The sequence below is a fragment of the Simochromis diagramma genome, unplaced genomic scaffold (genome assembly GCF_900408965.1).
Source record: "Simochromis diagramma unplaced genomic scaffold, fSimDia1.1 OVJJ01000320.1, whole genome shotgun sequence".
Classification (NCBI taxonomy): domain Eukaryota; kingdom Metazoa; phylum Chordata; class Actinopteri; order Cichliformes; family Cichlidae; genus Simochromis; species Simochromis diagramma.
Genome location: NW_024386773.1, coordinates 9,786,014 through 9,806,601, shown reverse-complemented (window position 1 = coordinate 9,806,601; position 20,588 = coordinate 9,786,014). Strand labels below are relative to the sequence as shown.

Genomic DNA, 20,588 nt, shown 5'->3' with positions numbered 1-20,588 from the left:
CACTGGTTAATTACGTATTAAACAACTATATCGAAAAACGTTACTCATCTCGGGCAAAAACTCGACATAAGTGAGATTAAAATAGCGCCTGTGGGGAGGGCTTTGTGTATCTCCAAAAGAAAAAAAAGGAGAAAGGAAGGGAAAAAAAGCCGAAGCAGTCACGTGATCGCATGCCGTAGTTCAAGATGGAGACTCGGCGATGTGGTGGAGGTAGCTGTTTACAATAATCACAACATGGCAAATACGACGACCTGCAGGACGTTTTAACGTTTACAGCGAGAGTTGTTACCCAACCTAAGATGTGCGTATGCCAGCTTCAGAACACGATGTTGTAAAGTTGTTTGTAAACAAAGACCACCTGAAGAATATTCAAGATTTAAAAAAAAAAGGCAAGCAGAGGAGAAAACAGCCAATGATCTTCATCGCAAATTCGATGTGAGAGAGGAGATCGATATGGCTCTGAGAGAGTTAAAAGTCTGCCTCTTGGGGGTGAGTAAGCATCGATATTTTTCAATCTGATTGTACATATGCACACTTTAACTGGAGCATTAATGGAGCTGTCCTGCTCTACTTCCACATAACACATACCTATACTTCTCTAATGGACCGTGGTGAAAATTTCTGATATAGTGAGTAGCAATACAACCTCAAAATAAATAAATAGATCTGCGCCAGTGACAACACTCATGCTTATCTACATTGAATTACACTCAGTAGCTGCACAAGGCATCAATCACTTGATCAACGTCCCATTCAAATTGTATTATCCACTGCTGGAGGAACATCCTCACATCTTCTCTTCTCTGTCATCCACTTACAGGATTATATCAGCGTTGGCAATATTAGTCAAGCTATTAGTGTCACTATTACTCAAATTAGAAAATAGTCAGCCTGCTGCTATTTTAAGAATAGATCAAGTAATTCTCAATCATTAGTGTCAATGTAAATTTAATATCTTTAAGTTCTGATCTCTTTTGGACAAAAACAAGACATTTGGCGTTGTCACATTGCTCTCTAGGAAACTATGCGTACATTCATACTCTAAAGTTGTGATAACCTGCAAAATCTCACTATTAACCCCTACAGTGGCTCTATTTTGATAGCAGGAAGACTTTGCTGGTTTGTATTTAGCGACGTCCTTTGCGTGGTGTGGTCACCTCTACCCTTTCACTGACGGTAATTTCTAACAGGAAACGTCATTCATAGGTCATGAGGGCTCTCTGAATGGAATGACCAGCATGAAAACAATGTCTGCTATGACACTGACAGTCATCTTTCAAATCACATTTTGTGCTGACTTGTCAGACAGGCCTTCCACCACCATCACTGAACAGCTTACATAAAAGTGGCTTGGGCACCTTTAGTAGAGTTTCCGTGACTCAAATCTACGGTGCGGTGAAGCTGCACTGCTGGTTTATTCGGCAGCTTACCAAAACATTTTGTGTTGATTTTTTTTGTCCCTTCATTTCAACACACATCTGTAGCTATGTTAGACAGCATTACTAGTCATTCCTGCAGTATTTATTTACAAATGAGGCTCATTAACTTAATGCATATTTTAATTGGAAATAAAGACACAACAAAACAGGATGATTAGCCATTCATTTTCTGTAGGTCTACTAATAAGATTAAGATAGCATAGAGACAATAAGCCAGTTCATTAACTAGCAGACTGGAAAAGAATTATGACAACCGTGATTATGCATCATTTTGGTCATCTTTAAGATAATTAAATTAGTTAAAACAAGATATGTTACTGAATAAATGGTTAACTGATGGACCACACAAACAAAACATCCATGTCTAGACTGCTACAGCAGCAGCATAAACCACCATTGTCTGTGGGCGTATCTCATGATAACGCTCAGGTCAGACTTGTCCTCTTCTTTTTCTCCTAATGTAAACAATGTAAACCCTTTTCCCTCTTCCATAAGTAATTTACAGATTTATACCAGCAGTGGCAGGAAGGAAGAGGATCCCATAAAAATGTTTTAATGTCCAGGCATATTGCCAAAGATTGTTCTCATATTCTTCAAGTACCATGTTTAGTAAGCATGATCTTTATTTTGTCTGTGCAGGATACTGGAGTTGGAAAGTCGAGTATTGTTTGGAGATTTGTGGAGGACAGCTTTGACCCAAACATTAATCCAACTATTGGGTATGTTTTGCTGCCTTCCACTTCCACAGAAGTTTTATTTTTTCCATCTCCCTCATTTGTTGTAGTTTTACAGGTCGTTATGATGCCCATTAGAGTTATCAGTTAACCACTGGCAAAGAAATGAGCATGAAAATCACTTCTTAAATAACTCGTTTGCTCCAGATTTCAAAATATCTGGACTTTCTTGTGTTCTTTGTCTGTGGCTAAACTAAGTAACTTTGGTGTCAAAGACTTTTTCATCCAACAAATTTTTGAACGTATTATGAACAATATTTGTTTTCTGACATTTTTGAACAAGGAACTAAGAAAACAGCTTTACAACTGAACTGTGCAGTTTTGACATTTAGCCTTTCATAGGGGGCGATCGTGGCTCAAGAGTTGGCAGTTTGTCTTGTAATTGGAAGGTTGCCGGTTCGAGCCCCGGTTTGGACAGTCTCGGTCGTTGTGTCCTTGGGCAAGACATTTCACCCGTTGCCTACTGGTGGTGGTCAGAGGGCCCGGTGGCGCCAGTGTTCGGCGGCCTCGCCTCTGTCAGTGCGCCCCAGGGCAGCTGTGGCTACAATGTAGCTGCCATCACCAGTGTGTGAATGTGTGTGTGAATGGGTGGATGACTGAACGTGTAAAGTGCTTTGGGGTCCTTAAGGACTATGTAAAGCGCTATACAAATACAGGCCATTTACCATTTCATAGGATGAATAAATGAGTTTTTCTATGTTATAACATTGTACAAAATAAAATCAAATTTTTCTTGCTTGAGCTCAAGTAACATAAACCTCTTCAAAACTCAAGTTTGATATGTGGTGGCAGGAATTTTTAGTATTTTTTTAAACTTTTTTGTCAGCATACTTTTTAACAGGAGAAGAAATAATAAACACTAGATACAAACAGCTGCTCCACACACTTATTTTTGGCACTTTGAAATATCTGATGATTATTGGCAAACGGGTTGTTATTGAAATTTGTTCTTGAAATCTCCAGTTTTGTAATTGAGACCAAATGTTCGTTTTGCTGTCAGACTTAAAGAATCCAGTACTGAGCTGGCTCAGATTGATGTGATGTAAATCAGCTTTTTATTGCTAGAATACAGTTTAATGGTAAACAGGAAAAAAAAAAATCTGCAAGTGTTTATTTTAAATCTGCAGTGTGTCATGTTTCTCTTCACCAGGGCATCCTTCATGACCAAAACAGTGCAATACCAAAATGAGCTGCACAAATTCCTGATCTGGGACACGGCAGGACAGGAGCGGGTTAGTATTATGTGCTGAGGTAGTTTTTACATTACCATCAACCTGTTTGTAGTATTGAACGGTCTACTTATCCCCACCGTGTTCTTTGAAAGGATGTGAAAGAATTGCCCACACGTACATGCATCATTACTTAAACCAACCATAAGAAAACTGAATACTGCAGTTAGTCATAACTTCTGATAGGGGGCAATATTTACCTTACTATAGGTAGAATTCTTCCAGTTCACTTATAATCAACTTCTTTTAGTACTCTTGTTCTAAGAGTTCCTTTTCCAAATTTTAATTTAGTGAGTGAAGTCACATAAAAAAGGTTACATTTTTTCCTTTTGTCGCCTTTGATCTCTCTCCCTTCCTTCTCTCTCCTCCTCGTAATTGTGTTAGTGTTTTTAGAGACGAACAAAAAAGGGAACCACTGGCATTGTTTTGTTATTTTATGTTTTCACACTTCTCCAAAGTGTTGTTTGTCAGCAGTTTATATGCCGATGCAGCTCTTCTTATCTGATCTGCTCTGCTGTGTGTTTGTAAATATACATTATGAAATATTTTGCCACCCATGCAACGGTCAGAACTCGAATCACACTTTGCAAATGATATGCGATATAGGAGAGAAGCTGTATTTTGGCGTTTTCATTTAAGCCGGTGAAATCGACATGTAGCGTAAGGAACTGCTTTCGCTTGACTCACGCTATAGCCGACCTTTCTCTGCATTACATATCCACGCCACTTCCTTTTTTATGCTCAAGGCCTTCTCCTTTTCTCATGCGTAAGGCTTTCTATTGTAATGTGGTACCCCTAGTGCTGCATTCTCTGGAGAGGTGAGATAAGATGCTGCTTGTGTTTTATTCCTCTGTTTTTTTGTGGACTTCAGGGACATTCAGGAAGCCAATTTAAAATCAGACAAGAGGATAAAACTCAAGCTTTCTGAGCTCACTGGCATGCGCTGCTGCTGTATCTTATCTTTGAGCCAGTGCCACTCTACGTCATCATGTCCTCTTTTTTTCTCCTTTGCTTTCATCTGTGCAACATTTTATTTCATTTTCTTCTGGGTTATTTTTTTCCTCTCATTTTTTGTTCACTTTTTCATGCCCATGTGGCCTCTTGGTTTTCCAAGTGGCTCACATCTGCGACTGAAAAAGTAGCAACATTCCTTTGGTAGGTTTCGCATGTGTCTGCGTTTTTTTTTTTTTTCCCTACAAGACTGTTGTGGTATTTGGAGGATTTTCATGGCTTGTTTTCTAACCTCGGTGGAGCTTTGGCCTATTGAAATCTGTGGAGTTGAGAAAGAGGAACACAAAGCCAGCCAATGCATGTGAAAGGAGAGACTAGGGCAGAAAGGAAAGCTCAGTGATTTCCACAAGCAAAACCCATATCTCAAGACCAGATGAGGCCTTACGAGCACATCTGAGCCCAGCTGTCAACAGCCCATCCAGGCCTCCCCCTGGAGGACTGCTCCTTTTTACAGAAAACAAGCAAAAGGGAGCATGCGTCCTAACGGAATAGGAGGGTGCCTTTCATTACACACCCAGCTTGTGGTTTCTGCAATTAATCAGTACTCACTGGGCATCACTGGGGCTGTTTTCTGCGCTGCTGTGTGGCCAATCGTCTGGCCTCACTATGATTGCTCTTTGGGTTAAAACACAGATAGACCACACAGGACTGGCGGTGGTGCAGCACAGCACTGGCCAGTGAAACAGACAGCACTCTCCTCAGTGCCTCTGCCAAATATCCCAGGCTGGATTCCTGTTGGTGGACGGGGCCAGTAACAACTATAATTATGTGGAATGTGTGCTTTCCTGAGGTAACGATGTCACTCCAAGATGGATAGTTTATTCCATCGTATTGTAAAGGAAAATAGAATTGGCGGGAAGGCAGGGTCATTCCAAGTGAAGGTCTTTCTGAGACATGAGCTGTTTCTTTTAAAATAAATATCATTAGTTAATACATGACACATGGTTTTATTGGCCTGTCAAAAGCCTCAGTGCAGAATTTACTGCAAGAAGGCATGAAGAGATTCTCCCTTTGTGATTTTTCATATCTTTAAGTGTCATTTTTTTGCTCAAAAGCAGAACAAAACATGTTTAAACCCCTAATTATCTCTATTTCTTAACAGCTTTACATAATTATTAATAGTCTGTATGTGTTTCAGCAGGCAAAGCAGTTCAGCAATAAACATTTGCGCTCTAAGTTATGTACAGTAAAGTATACATTAACAAAACAGTAAAATACATACACTATGTGGCTCTTGTACTCAAGAATAAAGGTAATACTATGGTCTGAAGCTACACCATTAAATCATAGTTAGGAATTTCTGTTTGTTAGGCAAAAAAAGTCAAAGAAAATAAAGTACACAGTCTTTTTTTCTAGCCCAGAATCAACTGCAGCTGCAGGCAAAAGCTTGATCTCTGTCATTTCTAATATAGGAGAAGCTTGGGAAGTACTTTAAAATTGTAGCATAAATGTAGTTGCTTTGATTAGTGGAAATGAAGCTAAATCACTCACAAAATCTGCCGCCTGTTTGCAGATCTCAGTGCTCTCTTTTGACTGGTGTATCAGCTGCATTTAACCTCATTTGTTCCCTTCACATGTGGTTGAAGGTGTTTTTAAATATTATGACAGATCCCATTGTCGAAGTTAGTCCTTACTGTGCACAGAGAAGTATTTTACCAACAAGATACCAAATCCTGGCAAACCCCCAGCCTCCCAGGCAGCTATGGATTTAGAAATTTTTGCACATGCTGCTTTGATTACGCGGAGCTTTCTGACGTATTGGGCTAAGATCACATGTATAGTGTTCCATAAATATCCAAACTCTAACAGCTTTTGACACTTTCTGCTCATCTTTCTCTTGATAGCTTTCACATGTGTGAGGCAGTGGTGGAAAGACTTGCCATGTGCTCATTTTGAATAAAGCCTCTTGGATTATAGGCTCAGAATCCCAGGCCTTTAGTTTGTAAAATAGTACATCTTCTGTCTCCTTTGCCTATTTTTATACTCTCTGCTGAGTTTGATACAGTTAGCATAATTGAGTTTAAAGAAAGACGTGGCGATGTAATCGTCATAGGTCTGTGCCTATATAATGGATTATCCTAAGCCTGTGAAAAACATTGTTGAATGTCTGTGTGGTCTGTGAAATTGTATATTTGGATCTCTTTTCATATCCAAAATTTAAAAACTAGGAGGAAGTGAGAGTAAATGATCATCAGAGATGGGTTGGGATTGTTCATTGAATAGAGTCATTTTAATTTTTGTTTGTATGCTGTTTTTGTTTAATTTCACATAGTTTCAAAGCTAAAGTCAGACTCTCTGATGTCACAATAAAATCAAGTTTAATAGACGATTAAGGTTCTTGACAGACGTTCTTGACTGATATAGGATGTTAGTCATCGTTGGCTTGTTTTTTACTTGGCTGTTCTTTGTCTCCCGATAGTTTCGTGCTCTGGCGCCCATGTACTACAGAGGTTCAGCAGCGGCAATCATTGTATATGACATCACAAAAGAGGTGATTTTTCACTTTTCCTCAGATACTAATCATCTCATGAGTGTTTAATTCACGTGTATTGAAAGAATTGTTTACTATTTTAGCAAATACAATGTCTTTGCCATTAATGACATACGTATTGAGAGGACTCTCATCACGTGAATCACCTAGCTTCAGTTAGCTTACTGTGAAGATTAGAAACAGGACTGTCCAAAGAAAATCTCCTCCTACCACCACCTCTAGATTTCACTGGTAAACATGTCATAAATTGTTTGCTTCATATTGATAAAGAAATTCTATCCAGGTGTTTTTCACCTTTTGAGAAAGCTAGGTTGACTCTTTAGCTTCAGGCATCTGATAAGGATGCCTCCTGGAAACAAGTTTTGGACATGTCCAACTGGGAGAAGCAGATCATGCAGAAGAGTTTTATATCCTCCGGCTGGCTTGGGAACACCTTGGCGTGCCACTCAGAAGAGCTAGAGGAGGTGGCCAGGGAGAACCAGGTCTGGGCATCTCTGCTTAGACTGTTGTCTCTGTAACCGTCCCCAATAAGCAGCAGAAAATGGGTGGGTGGGTGGATGGATGCATGGACAGGCTCCCCCCCCCTTTCTAGTCCTTACGCTAAGGCAAGATAAGTTGTACTTTATTTATCCAGAGTTAAACACAACAAACCTATAACAAGTGGCTTAAATTAAAAAGATTGGCATATTAAATAAAATACAATAAGACCAAAAATATGAAAAAAAACCCACCCAAACTAATCCATCGAGCCATCCATTGTCTTAACCCCTTATTTGATTCAGGGTCAGTGAGAGGGTGGAGTTGGGGGAGAGGCAGGGTACACCTCGGAGAGGTCACCAGTCTATCATAGGCTTAACATAGCGTAACAGACAGCCATTTACACTCTCCTTCACACCTACTGCCAATTCTGAATAACTGTTTAAGGCAGAGTACCCACAGAGAACCCACGTATGCATAGGGAGTACATGCAGAAGGGCCACAGACAGTCTGCCTGTGAGGTGACAGTGACTGCTCCACCATGCCATCCCAAGTGAAAATAAATAAGTAATTTATCCATAACTATACCATAACTGGTTTTGATTATCTCATTTAACTCTCTTGACTTCCAGCCTGTTCCTTAAACTTCCACAGTAGATACTGTGTGCTTGTCTTAGTATTGTTTTATTCAGTATCACACCTTACTTACCTGTGCCATCAGGACTCCTTCCAAACACTGAAGAACTGGGTGAAAGAGCTCCGCCAACATGGCCCTCCTAATATAGTTGTCGCAATCGCTGGGAACAAATGTGACCTGTCAGATGCCAGGTAAACCTCAGCTGTGCTGTGAACACTTCTCGTATTCACTGTGATTATGAGCCCTCATTTAACATCAGTAGAGAATTTTGTTTGGTAGAGTAGAAAAATATTGTGCGGAGGATGTATCGTGACCTTTTCTGTCAGAATAATATTTAATGTTTGCCTCAGAAATGCCATGAAGCCTGTTCTGTACTGTAAATATAGGCATATGTGTATTAAAGTCTTATTTGTCTTGACCTTTTATCATTATAGGAATTTAAAATGTAGATTACTGGGTTCAAAGTTCTAGTTATTTTTAGTGGATTTAATAAGCTCTAATGGTATTTATCCTTTCCTATGTTGTTGTTGTTGGGTTTTTTTGGCTCAGACTTATCCATGAAATTGCGAAATCTTCTCCATAACGTCTGTAGAAAAACATTTGATGGTTATCAGGTCAGGCATGAAATCTGAGAAACTGTGTACAAATTGCAACATAATATTTCTGACACATCTCCCGCATCTCCAGGGAAGTGCCAGAGAAGGATGCCAAGGACTATGCCGACTCCATCCATGCCATCTTTGTAGAAACCAGCGCCAAGAATGCCATTAACATCAACGAGGTGTTTGTAGAGATAAGTGAGTGTGTTTCTTGTATATTTGCTAGTGCGGGCCCGAACAGCCACAGGATCTTGCGATGATAAATCAAGCAATGAATAGCATTTAAAAAAAAATACTGTCTATTAGAGACATAATTTTGTAATGTTTAGTTGTTGTTTTATGTGTGGGAGTTGGAAGTAAAGCAGAATCCACTTAATCATAACACGTTGAGACTTAAAAAAATTGAGGAGACAAGTGGAGAGAGGAGCAGTTGATCCAGTTCTGCCAAAATAACACACAAACTAGAGTTTCACTGAACAAAAAAACAACGTACACTGTATATAATGTACATATTTCTCTGATAGTTTTCACCACAATCTTACTACGAATACTTTAGAGCCATGGGTAGTACTTTGTAAATACACTGTACACTCAAAATTAAAGTGATTATAGTTTGCCTGAAGAATTCTTATGAGCAGTTATACTACTTGCTAAATTAACAAGCTTACAACTCTACTGGATACTCGGGGTATGTTTAATGAAACTCTGGTCGGTCAAGATTAGTCAGTATAAAGTGAGAAATCTCAGAACATAAAGAAATTAAGGAGTATTTATTTGAAAAAACCCAATTAGTAACATGCAACATGAACACAACTACTCTGCAGTAGCTTTCGGCTTCTTTGTTTAGTCTAAACTCTACTTAAAGTTTTATATCAGGAGTCTCACATGTAATAATACACAATGCAGTATTTTGTACTGCTGTCACCATCTACAATGAATACTACCATATCTCGCAGTGCAGTCAAACTTGAGCGTCACTAAACAGGGAGTATACGCTGTAGACATATATGTCTCAGTTCCATACTGCATACAAGATGGACCCAGACCGTTATTAAGGCTACTCCTATTAAAACCTATTTAAAACTAAAAATTTAACCATTTAAATCTATTTTTGGGGTTTAGGAATGCAAGCAAATAACTGTAATTTGACAGCCTAATCAAAAGTACTTACGTGTTTTACTATTTTTCCTGCATTTTTGTTAACCAGAAAATTTGAACAGTCATGGATAACAAAAATTAAACTGTAGCATTAAAAAATATCAATTAATGAATTTGCACAAAATGGTGAATTAACCATTACAGAAATATAAAATATAATTTTGGGTAATTACCAGTACTGTTCATTTTTGGATGGTAGTTGAATATAGGGCTGTGCGATATGACCAAAATCTCATATCCCGATATAAGAATTCTATCGTCCCGATAACGATATAAATCACACAAATGTAACATTTTCTGTAAATTCTGTGAATCTCGGGCAGCTCGACTTGCGGGAAGTGTTTCCAGCTGCGCGTCGTGTACCTGGAGTCGAGTGTTTTTAACCGATGCATGAAACGATACATTTTTAGACATAAGTTGTAACGGCCGCCGTTTTCTTTGTGAGTATTTATTACACGGCGTGCTGCGGGGAACAGCCTGTTCTAACGTTTGAGTCTAAGGTTTATTTTTTAGCACCTGGCGGCTGTTTTTTAAATTCTCATGCGTAAATAATCTGCTCTTTCACGTGATTCAGTTTATTTTGAAAAATCTCAACGGGATCTTGAGCTTTATTGTGAAAGGTTTATGTGGAACATAAACAAGCGGACACGCGATGCTGTTACCGTCGTTGTTGCTAACCACAAACAGGCGCTTGTCCGTCCGTAGTGTGGTTATATACAATATAAGAGAAAGAGAAAACTTTAAGAAATTAATATAGCCACTACAGTGACCATCAAAACGATGAAAAAATATTGCTGTAAAGAGTTTATTTTGCGACACCACGAAACAAACGATAGCGTAAAATGAAATGATAGACGTTTTTATATCCGATATATATCGTTATATCGAACAGCCCTAGTTGAATACATTTGTTATACACTAATTCATGCAAAGCTACCTTAATAGTCCAAGAAAAAGAAAACAAGTAGCGGGAAATGAACACAATAGGTTCCCTTAAACATTATATAGAAAATCACCAGTGTCTAAAATGTTCACTGTACAGTATATTCCTCTATGTAGAACTTCTCTGGAAGTGTTAGTGAAGAAGTGAATGAGTGCATTAACCTGGGACACAACTACAGTTTTATTATAAATGCTGTGTGATGTTGCACTAAACAAATCTTTAAATTTGAAATAAATAAAATATTGTTTAAGAGAAAAAATAAAAGTGAACAACCTGAAATAGAAAAAGGTAGGCTGATACCTTTATGTGTGTGTCTTCTCTAAGGTAAGCGCATCCCTGTTGTAGACGAAGCTGGAGGATCTTCAGCAAGAGGTTTCAAATTGGGTCGTCAGGCCTCAGAGTCTCGCAGGACGTGCTGCTGATGACGCTGGTGACTGTCTTCCCTCCCCTCCAACGTGACCTGTGATACAAGCTTTGCCCATTTTCTTTTTTCTGGCCTGCTTCAGCTTAAAGCCACGGCAAACCCTCAAACGCCTGCACCACAGACACCCGAGTGGGTCAGTGACACTCGGAGAGTTGTAGCAAATATATTTTCATGGCAGTCAAAAACAGCAGGTCATTGTGTTTTGTTTGAAAACTCCCAGCTGGAGAAAATCAGTTCTCAGGTTTACTGAGAATTAACAAACAGCGATGCCAGTGACATGCATACATGCAATTTTCTCTCTCTGGTGCATTATAACTCTAAATTCCTCAGCTTAACTGTACATCTACAGACTGATGGATGCATTCAGTCGTTTATAATTGTACATTTGTACAGATCTACTATCTTTCAACCAAAAACATGAAATGAAGTGGTTAAATCTTGAAAACTTATTTTCATAGTACTTAAGTTATTGCCTTTCTTTTGGGAGATCTCTCTCCAAGCATTCTGAAAGAACCAAAAGTGTGAATTTAATATTTTATATAAGATTTTGAAGGAAAAAAAATGATGTTAGTCATCCTAATAAAAAGCCTGGCTCTCCCTGTGATCCTTTCATCGCAGCGTCAGTCGTTTCCAGCCACAGTCCACTCCAAGAAGGATTGTGCACGCTTAATTTAAATTTTATTGTGTGATTGCTGCTTTAACCGAGGCAAAATACCAGTGGGATGTTTTGATGTAAACCACAATCACACAGTAAAAGAAGCAGAAATGAAAGATGTGTGGGAGCCTTCTTCCTTTACATTGGAGAAATAGTTCAGCTTTTTGGAAAATTGATATTGCTGTCATGTCTAAATGGTAAATATGTGGCTGGAGCCAGGAGAGAGTCAGGCTTGGTGTTTTTAACCGGCTGACTGCCAGTGGTTTATACGTGATGGACAGACTCCTGTCGTTTGTCTAGCACTCTGCCGGAAAACAAATAAGCATTTTTTCCCTGAAATTTAGCTTTTCCTTTTATTGTCAGCTTTGATCTTTTTCTCTCTGTGGCTTAGAAAGATGTTTTCACTGCCACTTGTTCCCAAGAATGACAACAAATTTCACCGTCTGTGATTAGAGGAACCTCATTATCAGACCCTCCCTGTGATGGTGCTGTAATCAGGACAAAATACTCACTCTTGATTATTATATGATAAGAGTTCCAGCTGCTCACATCTGTTCCCCATTTCCCTTTATAATCACTGAAGAAGTCTTTACAGCATCCTGTGTATGAAGTGCTTCATAATGCCCAAGGTACAGAGCATCCTGCCAGTCCCCCTTTTTTTTTTTCTTATCCCATTGTAACGTTTCACTGGCAAACACGCCTGTCTTTACTCTTTACTCTTTTGCTGCTACTTTACAACACTTTAACAAGGGAGGTTGATTTTTGTAAGGACTTGCCAAATTCTTTAATTGTCCCATAAACATTTTTCATCTTTCCTTTTTTGGTTTCTTTTTTTTTTCTCACCACATAATCAGCCCCAGCTCACACATCCAATGTTGTTTTACTACTTGGCCTCTGATGAAAACAGCAAGAGCTGGAAACTAAACCTCGTCGAGAGGAAACTCATATTTTAGAGCTTAAATCTCCCGTTAGCAGAAGGTTATGGGTAGAGAATTAGACATGGCGCTGTGTCGACATGCTGACCCCTTAATGAACCTTGGCCTGTATTTTGTCCTGAATTACACACTGTGTGCTTTGTTCCAGAATCTCCTTTCTGATTTTCCTTTTCTTTCAGCTTTTCTGCCTTATTCTTCTAAACCCCAGGCTCTCGATGCATGGCTGAACTGAGATCTGGCACTGTATACCACGTATGTCCTTCGGATCCTGTTGGTTGTGGGGTCATATTGTGATCGGTTTAGATGCCATAATTCCTGCAGCAATCTTCATGTGGGTTATAGACTGTATATGAAAGATGACATCATCCATTCATTTCTGGATTTCTCCATTTTAAATGCTCAACTTTTTCTGGCAGATTGTGGAGTGCTAAGTTAATGCTAACTTGGTTGACTGGCTCCATTGATAAAATACTTGAATTTTAATCACTAAAACTGACTCACAAAAAGTTTAGCCAGACTAAGCACAGCAGGGGCCTTATTATCTGTTTGATAATTCCAATAAAAGTTATTCTAAAAGACGTCAATACCGCAAACATAGTGGAGAGCTCCAATTTATTGACTCCTGTTAGCAGAGGTGAAACTTTTGCTTGTGTCGGCACATCTGGAACACTTCAAACCCCTAACTTTAACCAAATCAGAATGATTATAAGAGAAAAACACTCACCCTTCCAGTTGTTATGAAAGAGAAAGTTAGGTATATAGACCACACATATTTGTTGAACTTTTGAGGCTGTTGATATGCTTGTGCCAAAGATGAAGATAGACATTGACTCCTTTTTGGCCTCAAGCAGCCACTAAAGAAACTGCAGGAAGAGTTTTTGATTCATTGTCTTTAATGAAACTTGTTATCCCACTGAAACTTTTTTTTTTCCCCCATAAGTGAATTTTTTGGGTTGTTGTCCCAAAAGTTTGACTCATAATTTCAAGTTATTTTCTCAGTTTCAAGTTATTTTCTCAGAGGTCTGAAATTTTGAGATAATAAGCTGAAATTTTAACTTGTGGGTAGTAATTTTTTATTTTTTATTTTTTTGGGGGGGGGGGGTTCAGTGGCCAAAAATAGCCAGAATCTCGCTCAGTCTATAAAAAGGTTGGCCTGAAATCTAAGTCTTGAGCCTATACTGACTAATTTTATCCTTATCTGAATCTCTTGAGTCATTTTATTCCCCAAACCTCTTTTCAAAATTTGAAAAAAAAAAAAAGGTACAGATGTGAGCTTAATTTGTTTTTCTGTCCACACAAACAACTATTTGCCTTGCATCATCTGAAATGTTTCTGTTACTGATGAGTTGTGTAGTGAGTGGTGCTGCATAATGTTCAGGAGTTGGGAGTCGAGTGCAATAGAATTAATTATGACACACTCTAAATGTGACCTAAAAACAAGGGAAATCAGTCCAGAGTGATCCTCGTGTAAAAATGCAGTCTTTGTTCCTTTTTCTTTTATGTTGATTTAATTGCAGTTTTGCTCAAAAATACAGACTGGTGACAAATTAAAAGAAAAACAGTCATAGTAAGGCATACCACATACCACCAAGACAGCTTCAAAGCAAGTTCCCACCACTTTCCATCATCTCTTTAACTCCAATGGAGGCATTGGACACCTTTTATTGATGAAGACTAGTGTTAGGGTTAATGAATAATTGATTTTAAGATTTTTCACTTAATTTGTCACCCATCTGTAGTCGACCGGAGGGGCAGTGTGACTGGGTCAAACCTTGAAAGCCAGAGGAGAAAATGTAAACTTTTAATTGGCTCTGCTATCTGTGATAATTCACCCAGCACTACATTAAACCTACATTAACTCGAGCCAATACTTGCCACAGTGTTACCGATTTTTATTCAAAAGGGAAATCACGCTGTTACATTAAAAGCTGCACTTTGACTTTTTTGTATTGGCTCATATTACTAACATTCTGCCTGTAGTGTGTTATCTCTGTGAAGTCACTCGATGAAATAATTCTGTAAAGCCTCAGACTTCTTAATATCCCCTGATGTTGCTTTAGGTTTTGACTGTGTGTTTGATTCTTATTGCCAAATAATGTCAAAGCCATGTTACCACAACACGCATACTTAACCTCTTCTGTTTTTAAAATTCTGATTTAAGTTAAGTGCTAATCACATGACTGCTTAGAATGTTTAAGGTTTGATTATTACATTATGCCACACGTTATTTCCCCCCATTTGGAAACACGAGGCATGAATAGAAGTTGTGTGCCTGTAGTTTTGCATTGGAAAAATATCGATAGTCTTGGGCTGGCCCTGGGAATATGCTTAATCTATGTTATGTATCTTTTACAGTGTACATATGTACCATCAAATTGCACACAAATCAATAACTCTATTCGAAGCCGGATGTGTGAAGAAAATATACCTGTACACCATTTGTAGTAAAATCATCAGCAGTGTAGTTACCATATTTAGCTTTTTGCTATATTTCATACTGATTGTAACATATCCCTGAAAACACTTGTTTGCAGTGTAATTCGAAATGCGTGAAAAGGGAATTGTCATTTGTTTACTAATAAAAGATTTCCAAAAATAAGTGTATGACTGCAGCCTGTAGGAAGTGTTCTTTCTTCTGTGTGCAGATGTGTGCATTTCGATGTTCCTTAGGATACAATATATATACATACATACATACATACATACATATATGTGTGTATATGTGTATGTGTGTGTGTATATATATATATATATATATATATATATATATATATATATATATATATTAGGGGTGCAACGATACTCATATCGATATTGAACCGTTCGATACAGTGCTTTCGGTTCGGTACGCATATGTATCGAACAATACAAAATTTGTAATTTATTTTATCAACTTTCCTTCTGACATGCTGTCTGTGTTGAGCGCTCAGTGAATCTGCGTTCGACTACTCCGCCTAGGCTGCACTGTCGAGCGCAGATCCACTGAGCGTTCAACACAGGCAGCATCGTAAGAAGGAAGAGCGCAGGGCAAGCTAGCAAGACAGAAGTTAAGCTCTCCTTGCAACATGGCAAATTGAACCTCCCCCACCCTCATTCAGATCTGGCGTTTGGAATTATTTTGGCTTTCATGTGTATGACCCTGAAGGTAAGGTCATGGACTAAAGTAAAACAGTATGTTGGATGTGCCACGCAATGCTCAATTACATGGGTGGGAACTAGTGTGTTAGCGCAGTTAGGGTAGCTCGTTAATGGAGATTTGCCGTGTTGTGGCGTTAACGTCATTTCAACAAGATTAACGCTGACAGCACTAGTGGGAACACAACAAATATGACTGCACATTTACGCCGACATCATCCTAGTGCAAAGACAAGTGGAAGCAGACAAAAACAACAAGCATGCATGCTACAAACTTTACCCGAGTCATTTAGACAGCCGTTAGCACATGATTCTCCTTATGGGGACCTGATATGTTTAATATTGTGGCGAGCTCAGACAAGGAGGAGACGGAGGTGTCGTTTGGTCTTGCTTCCCTAGCCAGGGAGCACAGCCGTTTATTGACATCTGCAGAAGAACACTGCCGCTAGCTAACTGCTCAGCGCGGCAACCACACAGCAACAACAACACACAGAGCGCCCTCTGACCCCGGAAGGACACACCGTCTCAGCGAGAAGGCGTCACCCGTCACTATGGCAACATAAACAAAACATAACTGTACAAACAGAACCCCGAACAGCCCTGACCCGCTACATAGCCCCCACCTAAGGGGTCAGTCGTCCCCGACGACCCCATTACCCCACACGAAGTCCTGAAAATGTCCAGGTGCCTTCTTTTGGCACACCGGCCGGGGTCACTCGGGTCAGAACATGGGGTGCTACCATCATCCCACTTCTGACACCAATGTGGCGAGCTCAGACAACGAGGAGACGGAGGTGTCGTTTGGTCTTGCTTCCCGTGAGCTAGCCAGGGAGCACATCCGTTAATTGACATCTGCAGAAGAACACTGCCGCTAGCTAACTGCTCGGCGCGGCAACCACACAGCAACCACACAGCAACAACAACACACAGGGCGCCCTCTGACCCCGGAAGGACACACCGTCGCAGCGAGAGGGCGTCACCCGTCACTATGGCAACATAAACAAAACATAACTGTACAAACAGAACCCCGAACAGCCCTGACCCGCTACAATATGCTGCTGAGAATATAGCCCAGAAGAAGCGTATAGTATAGCTTTTATTTTGGAAAGAGCCATTTCTCTGTAATAAACTCTCTTTTCCAAAGATGAGTGATTCCTCAATCAGATACAGGTGTTACCGCGCCAGATCCGCGGCCCCGAACCGTAGTAAGGAAACCTCTGGCAGTTACTTGAAGGTTCCGTAACTGACTCGTAGCCAGCAACAGCTTACTATACAGGTCAACTCCGCTAGCAAAAAGATCGAAGGAGGCGTAGGAAACTGCTTCACCGAACTTTATTTCTTCTCTAAGGCACGAACACCGCGTACAGTGGGCTGAAACAGTTTACTCACAGCGAGCATCGCCGACACAACTCTGGCTGTCGAGGGAGTTATTATATTCCTTTTATTTATTTTCTTTTCGTCTCTTCTGTAGCTAACCGTTACTTTTTCCCCTTCTCCGCTCTCTCTCTTCACACACACACCAGGCAGTCCGCTACACACATCCCGAATGCATTTCCCATCATGCTTCATCCTTAAAGGGCCATGCCTGTAACACAGGGCTTGCAAAATCTTTTCCAGTCGTACTACCAAAATCTATCTCTGACCTGCCCGTCGGGCTATTGTAGGAAGAAAAAATATATGTCAATGCTTTTGCATTCTTTCGGAAATGTAGCTGGGTAATTATGTCATTGGCATCGGTGAGCCACTGTCAATATGTGACATATTGAAATCGCGTTTGAATTTGCGCTTGTTTTTTGCTTTCACTTTGCAAATGTCCAGGTGCCTTCTTTTGGCACACCGGCCGGCGGGGGGAAAGTCACTCGGGTCAGAACATGGGGTGCCACCATCATCCCACTTCTGACACCAATGTGGCGAGCTCAGACAACGAGGAGACGGAGGTGTCGTTTGGTCTTGCTTCCCGTGAGCTAGCCAGGGAGCACAGCCGTTTATTGACATCTGCAGAAGAACACTGCCGCTAGCTAACTGCTCGGCGCGGCAACCGCACAGCAACAACAACAACACACAGGGCGCCCTCTGACCCCGGAAGGACACACCGTCGCAGCGAGAGGGCGTCACCCGTCACTATGGCAACATAAACAAAACATAACTGTACAAACAGAACCCCGAACAGCCCTGACCCGCTACAATATGCTGCTGAGAATATAGCCCAGAAGAAGCGTATAGTATAGCTTTTATTTTGGAAAGAGCTATTTCTCTGTAATAAACTCTCTTTTCCAAAGATGAGTGATTCCTCAATCAGATACAGGGCTTGCAAAATCGCTAGAGAGCGACAGCACTGATTGGTGAGTGATGATAATTTGCGCACCAATTCCTCTGACATCGTCTTATCAATCGTTAGCTTACTATGCAAACATGACAAGTGAAATCTCCCGCAGCAAGCTTAAACATGTGAGAGGTTGATCGCGCAGAGAATCGCTGACCGTTATGTGTGTGTGTGTAAAAGCAGCAGGATATATATTTTAGTTCTGCTGAGCCAAATAAGACAGGTCAGGGTGAAGAAGTGACAGCCAAAGAAAAGCTTACCACAAAACAGAAAAGTTATGACAAATCAGACTATAAGGCAAAAAGAAAGTGCAGCTTTATGGTTTCATGGACAAAAGAATTTCTGTGGCTGCAATATGACGAGCTATATAACCAGGGCTGCACATAAGTGGTCCACAGGTGCGCATTCGCTGTCAAAAAAAAAACAAAACGCGCTCAAGATATGAAGTTGCAACGCGTGTTTGCCTACATAAGATTTTCTGGAGGAGGACAGACATTTGTTTAAAACTCTTAAAGATGTCGAAGAAGCTCCTTTAAGCAATTACTTTGGTGTTCCTCTACCTCCAAAGAAATGTCAGAAGGAGTCCGAACCACAAAAGAAGCACGTATTCTCGGAAAAGTGGTTGCAGGAGGTGAGCTGGCTTCAAACAAATGATGAACGCACAGAGATGTGGTGCGGAATGTGCCGTGAAAATCCCACTCTAGCGGACAAAAACAGTGCTTTTTATATGGACGCAAACGCGCGTTGCAACTTCTGGTGCGCGTCTTTTATTTTGACAGCGAATGCACACATGCTGACCACTTATGTGCACCCGTGTAAATAACATAATGTTCTGCCGGGTGTGTTGTTGGTTTTCTCTCGATTTCTGAGTCGACAAGCGCCTTTGTTACTGGGACCAGTCATTTTAAGAAAGGCCCCCATTAGAAGCCATGAGAAATGCAAGAAATGCATTATTGCTCAGTCTGCAATATCTTTCCCAGAACAAACACCAATTGCAAATTAACATACTAAAAATAAACCTGAAAAATCTGTTTAGAACAGCGTACTATGTTGCAAAGAGTGAACTACCACTGGCAAAATTTAGCAGTCTTTGCAAACTTCAAAAAGCAAATGGCCTAGATCTTGGTTCCACTTGTCTCTTACCCGTGACTTCAGCGGAAATTTCAAATTCAGGATCGGACACAGACTGATTCATGTCCTACACAGTTCTTACAAGTTCATAGAAATTTCTGTTCAATTAGAACCAAGTATTTGAGTTGATGATTGTAATTTTTATACAATGTTGTAATTTGTTTTTCAACAATTTTTTGATTAATGTTTTGTTTCCTTTACAATATTATACTTTAATGTATAATATTGTAAAGGAAACAAAACAGGAAACAAAACATCATTCAAAAAATTGCTCTCTTTTTTATTCGGGCTACTTACATTTATTTTGGGCTATCAAAAACTGAAGAGTCCCTGCCCGAAGGGCTACCAGGGACTTTGAAATTTTGAGAGCCTGAGATATATATTTTTTATTACTTTTGTTTCAGCAACATTAAAGTTAAAAACTGTACTTTTGAGTTAAAATATATTTATAATTTTAATAAATGACAAATTAAAAGGCATGAACATTTTTTTGTATCGAAAAAATAGCGAACCGTGACACCAAGTATCGAACCGAACCGAGTGAATTTTATGTATATATATATATAAAACATATACAATAACTATATATATATACTACACACACACACAACACAATATATATTATATATATATATATATAGGATATAGATATATATATATAATATATATATGTATATGTGTGTATGTATAGATCTATATGGTAATATGTGTGTATGTTTATATAATTAATTTGTGTATGTATATGATATATCTATTAAATATAATATAGATGTATATGTATGTGTATATATGTGTATATAATGGATCATATATATTATATATAGTAAGATATAGTATTTGTTATATATATTGGTATGTATGTTTCTATCATGGGATTCTTATACATATATATTGTTGTGTTATATATATACTATAGATATATATATATGTATCTATCTATCTTGTGTATATATATATATTATTACATATATGATTATCTATATATATATATATATATATATATAAGAATGACACTTGAGATATGTGTTTGACAGGCAGAGGGCTGAGAAGGAACACACATTTAACAACCTCCGAATACTTATTAAACAGAAATATATACAAAACATTCAACTTATTTCAATGGTTGAATTTTAATAGCACATTTTTGGGATTGATCAAGTCAATATAATGAGTAGAAATTCTGCACTATGTCTACATATTTATACATCTGTAATAATTTAAGGCACATCTTTCATCACATTCAGAGATGCAAGCAGATCCCCTGGTT

The 20,588-nt window shown here is 39.2% G+C and overlaps 1 protein-coding gene across 1 annotated transcript; it reads left to right on the top strand.

The window, feature by feature from the left end:
• Positions 1-180: 180 nt before the first annotated feature.
• Positions 181-15,336, top strand: rab22a (RAB22A, member RAS oncogene family). Its single transcript, XM_040007373.1, has 7 exons — positions 181-489; positions 2,079-2,158; positions 3,324-3,405; positions 6,833-6,904; positions 8,103-8,209; positions 8,706-8,815; positions 11,043-15,336. Exons 1-7 carry the CDS (start codon positions 454-456, stop codon positions 11,138-11,140), a joined length of 585 nt encoding a protein of 194 aa, XP_039863307.1. The 5' UTR covers positions 181-453; the 3' UTR covers positions 11,141-15,336.
• The last annotated feature ends 5,252 nt before the right edge of the window (positions 15,337-20,588 follow it).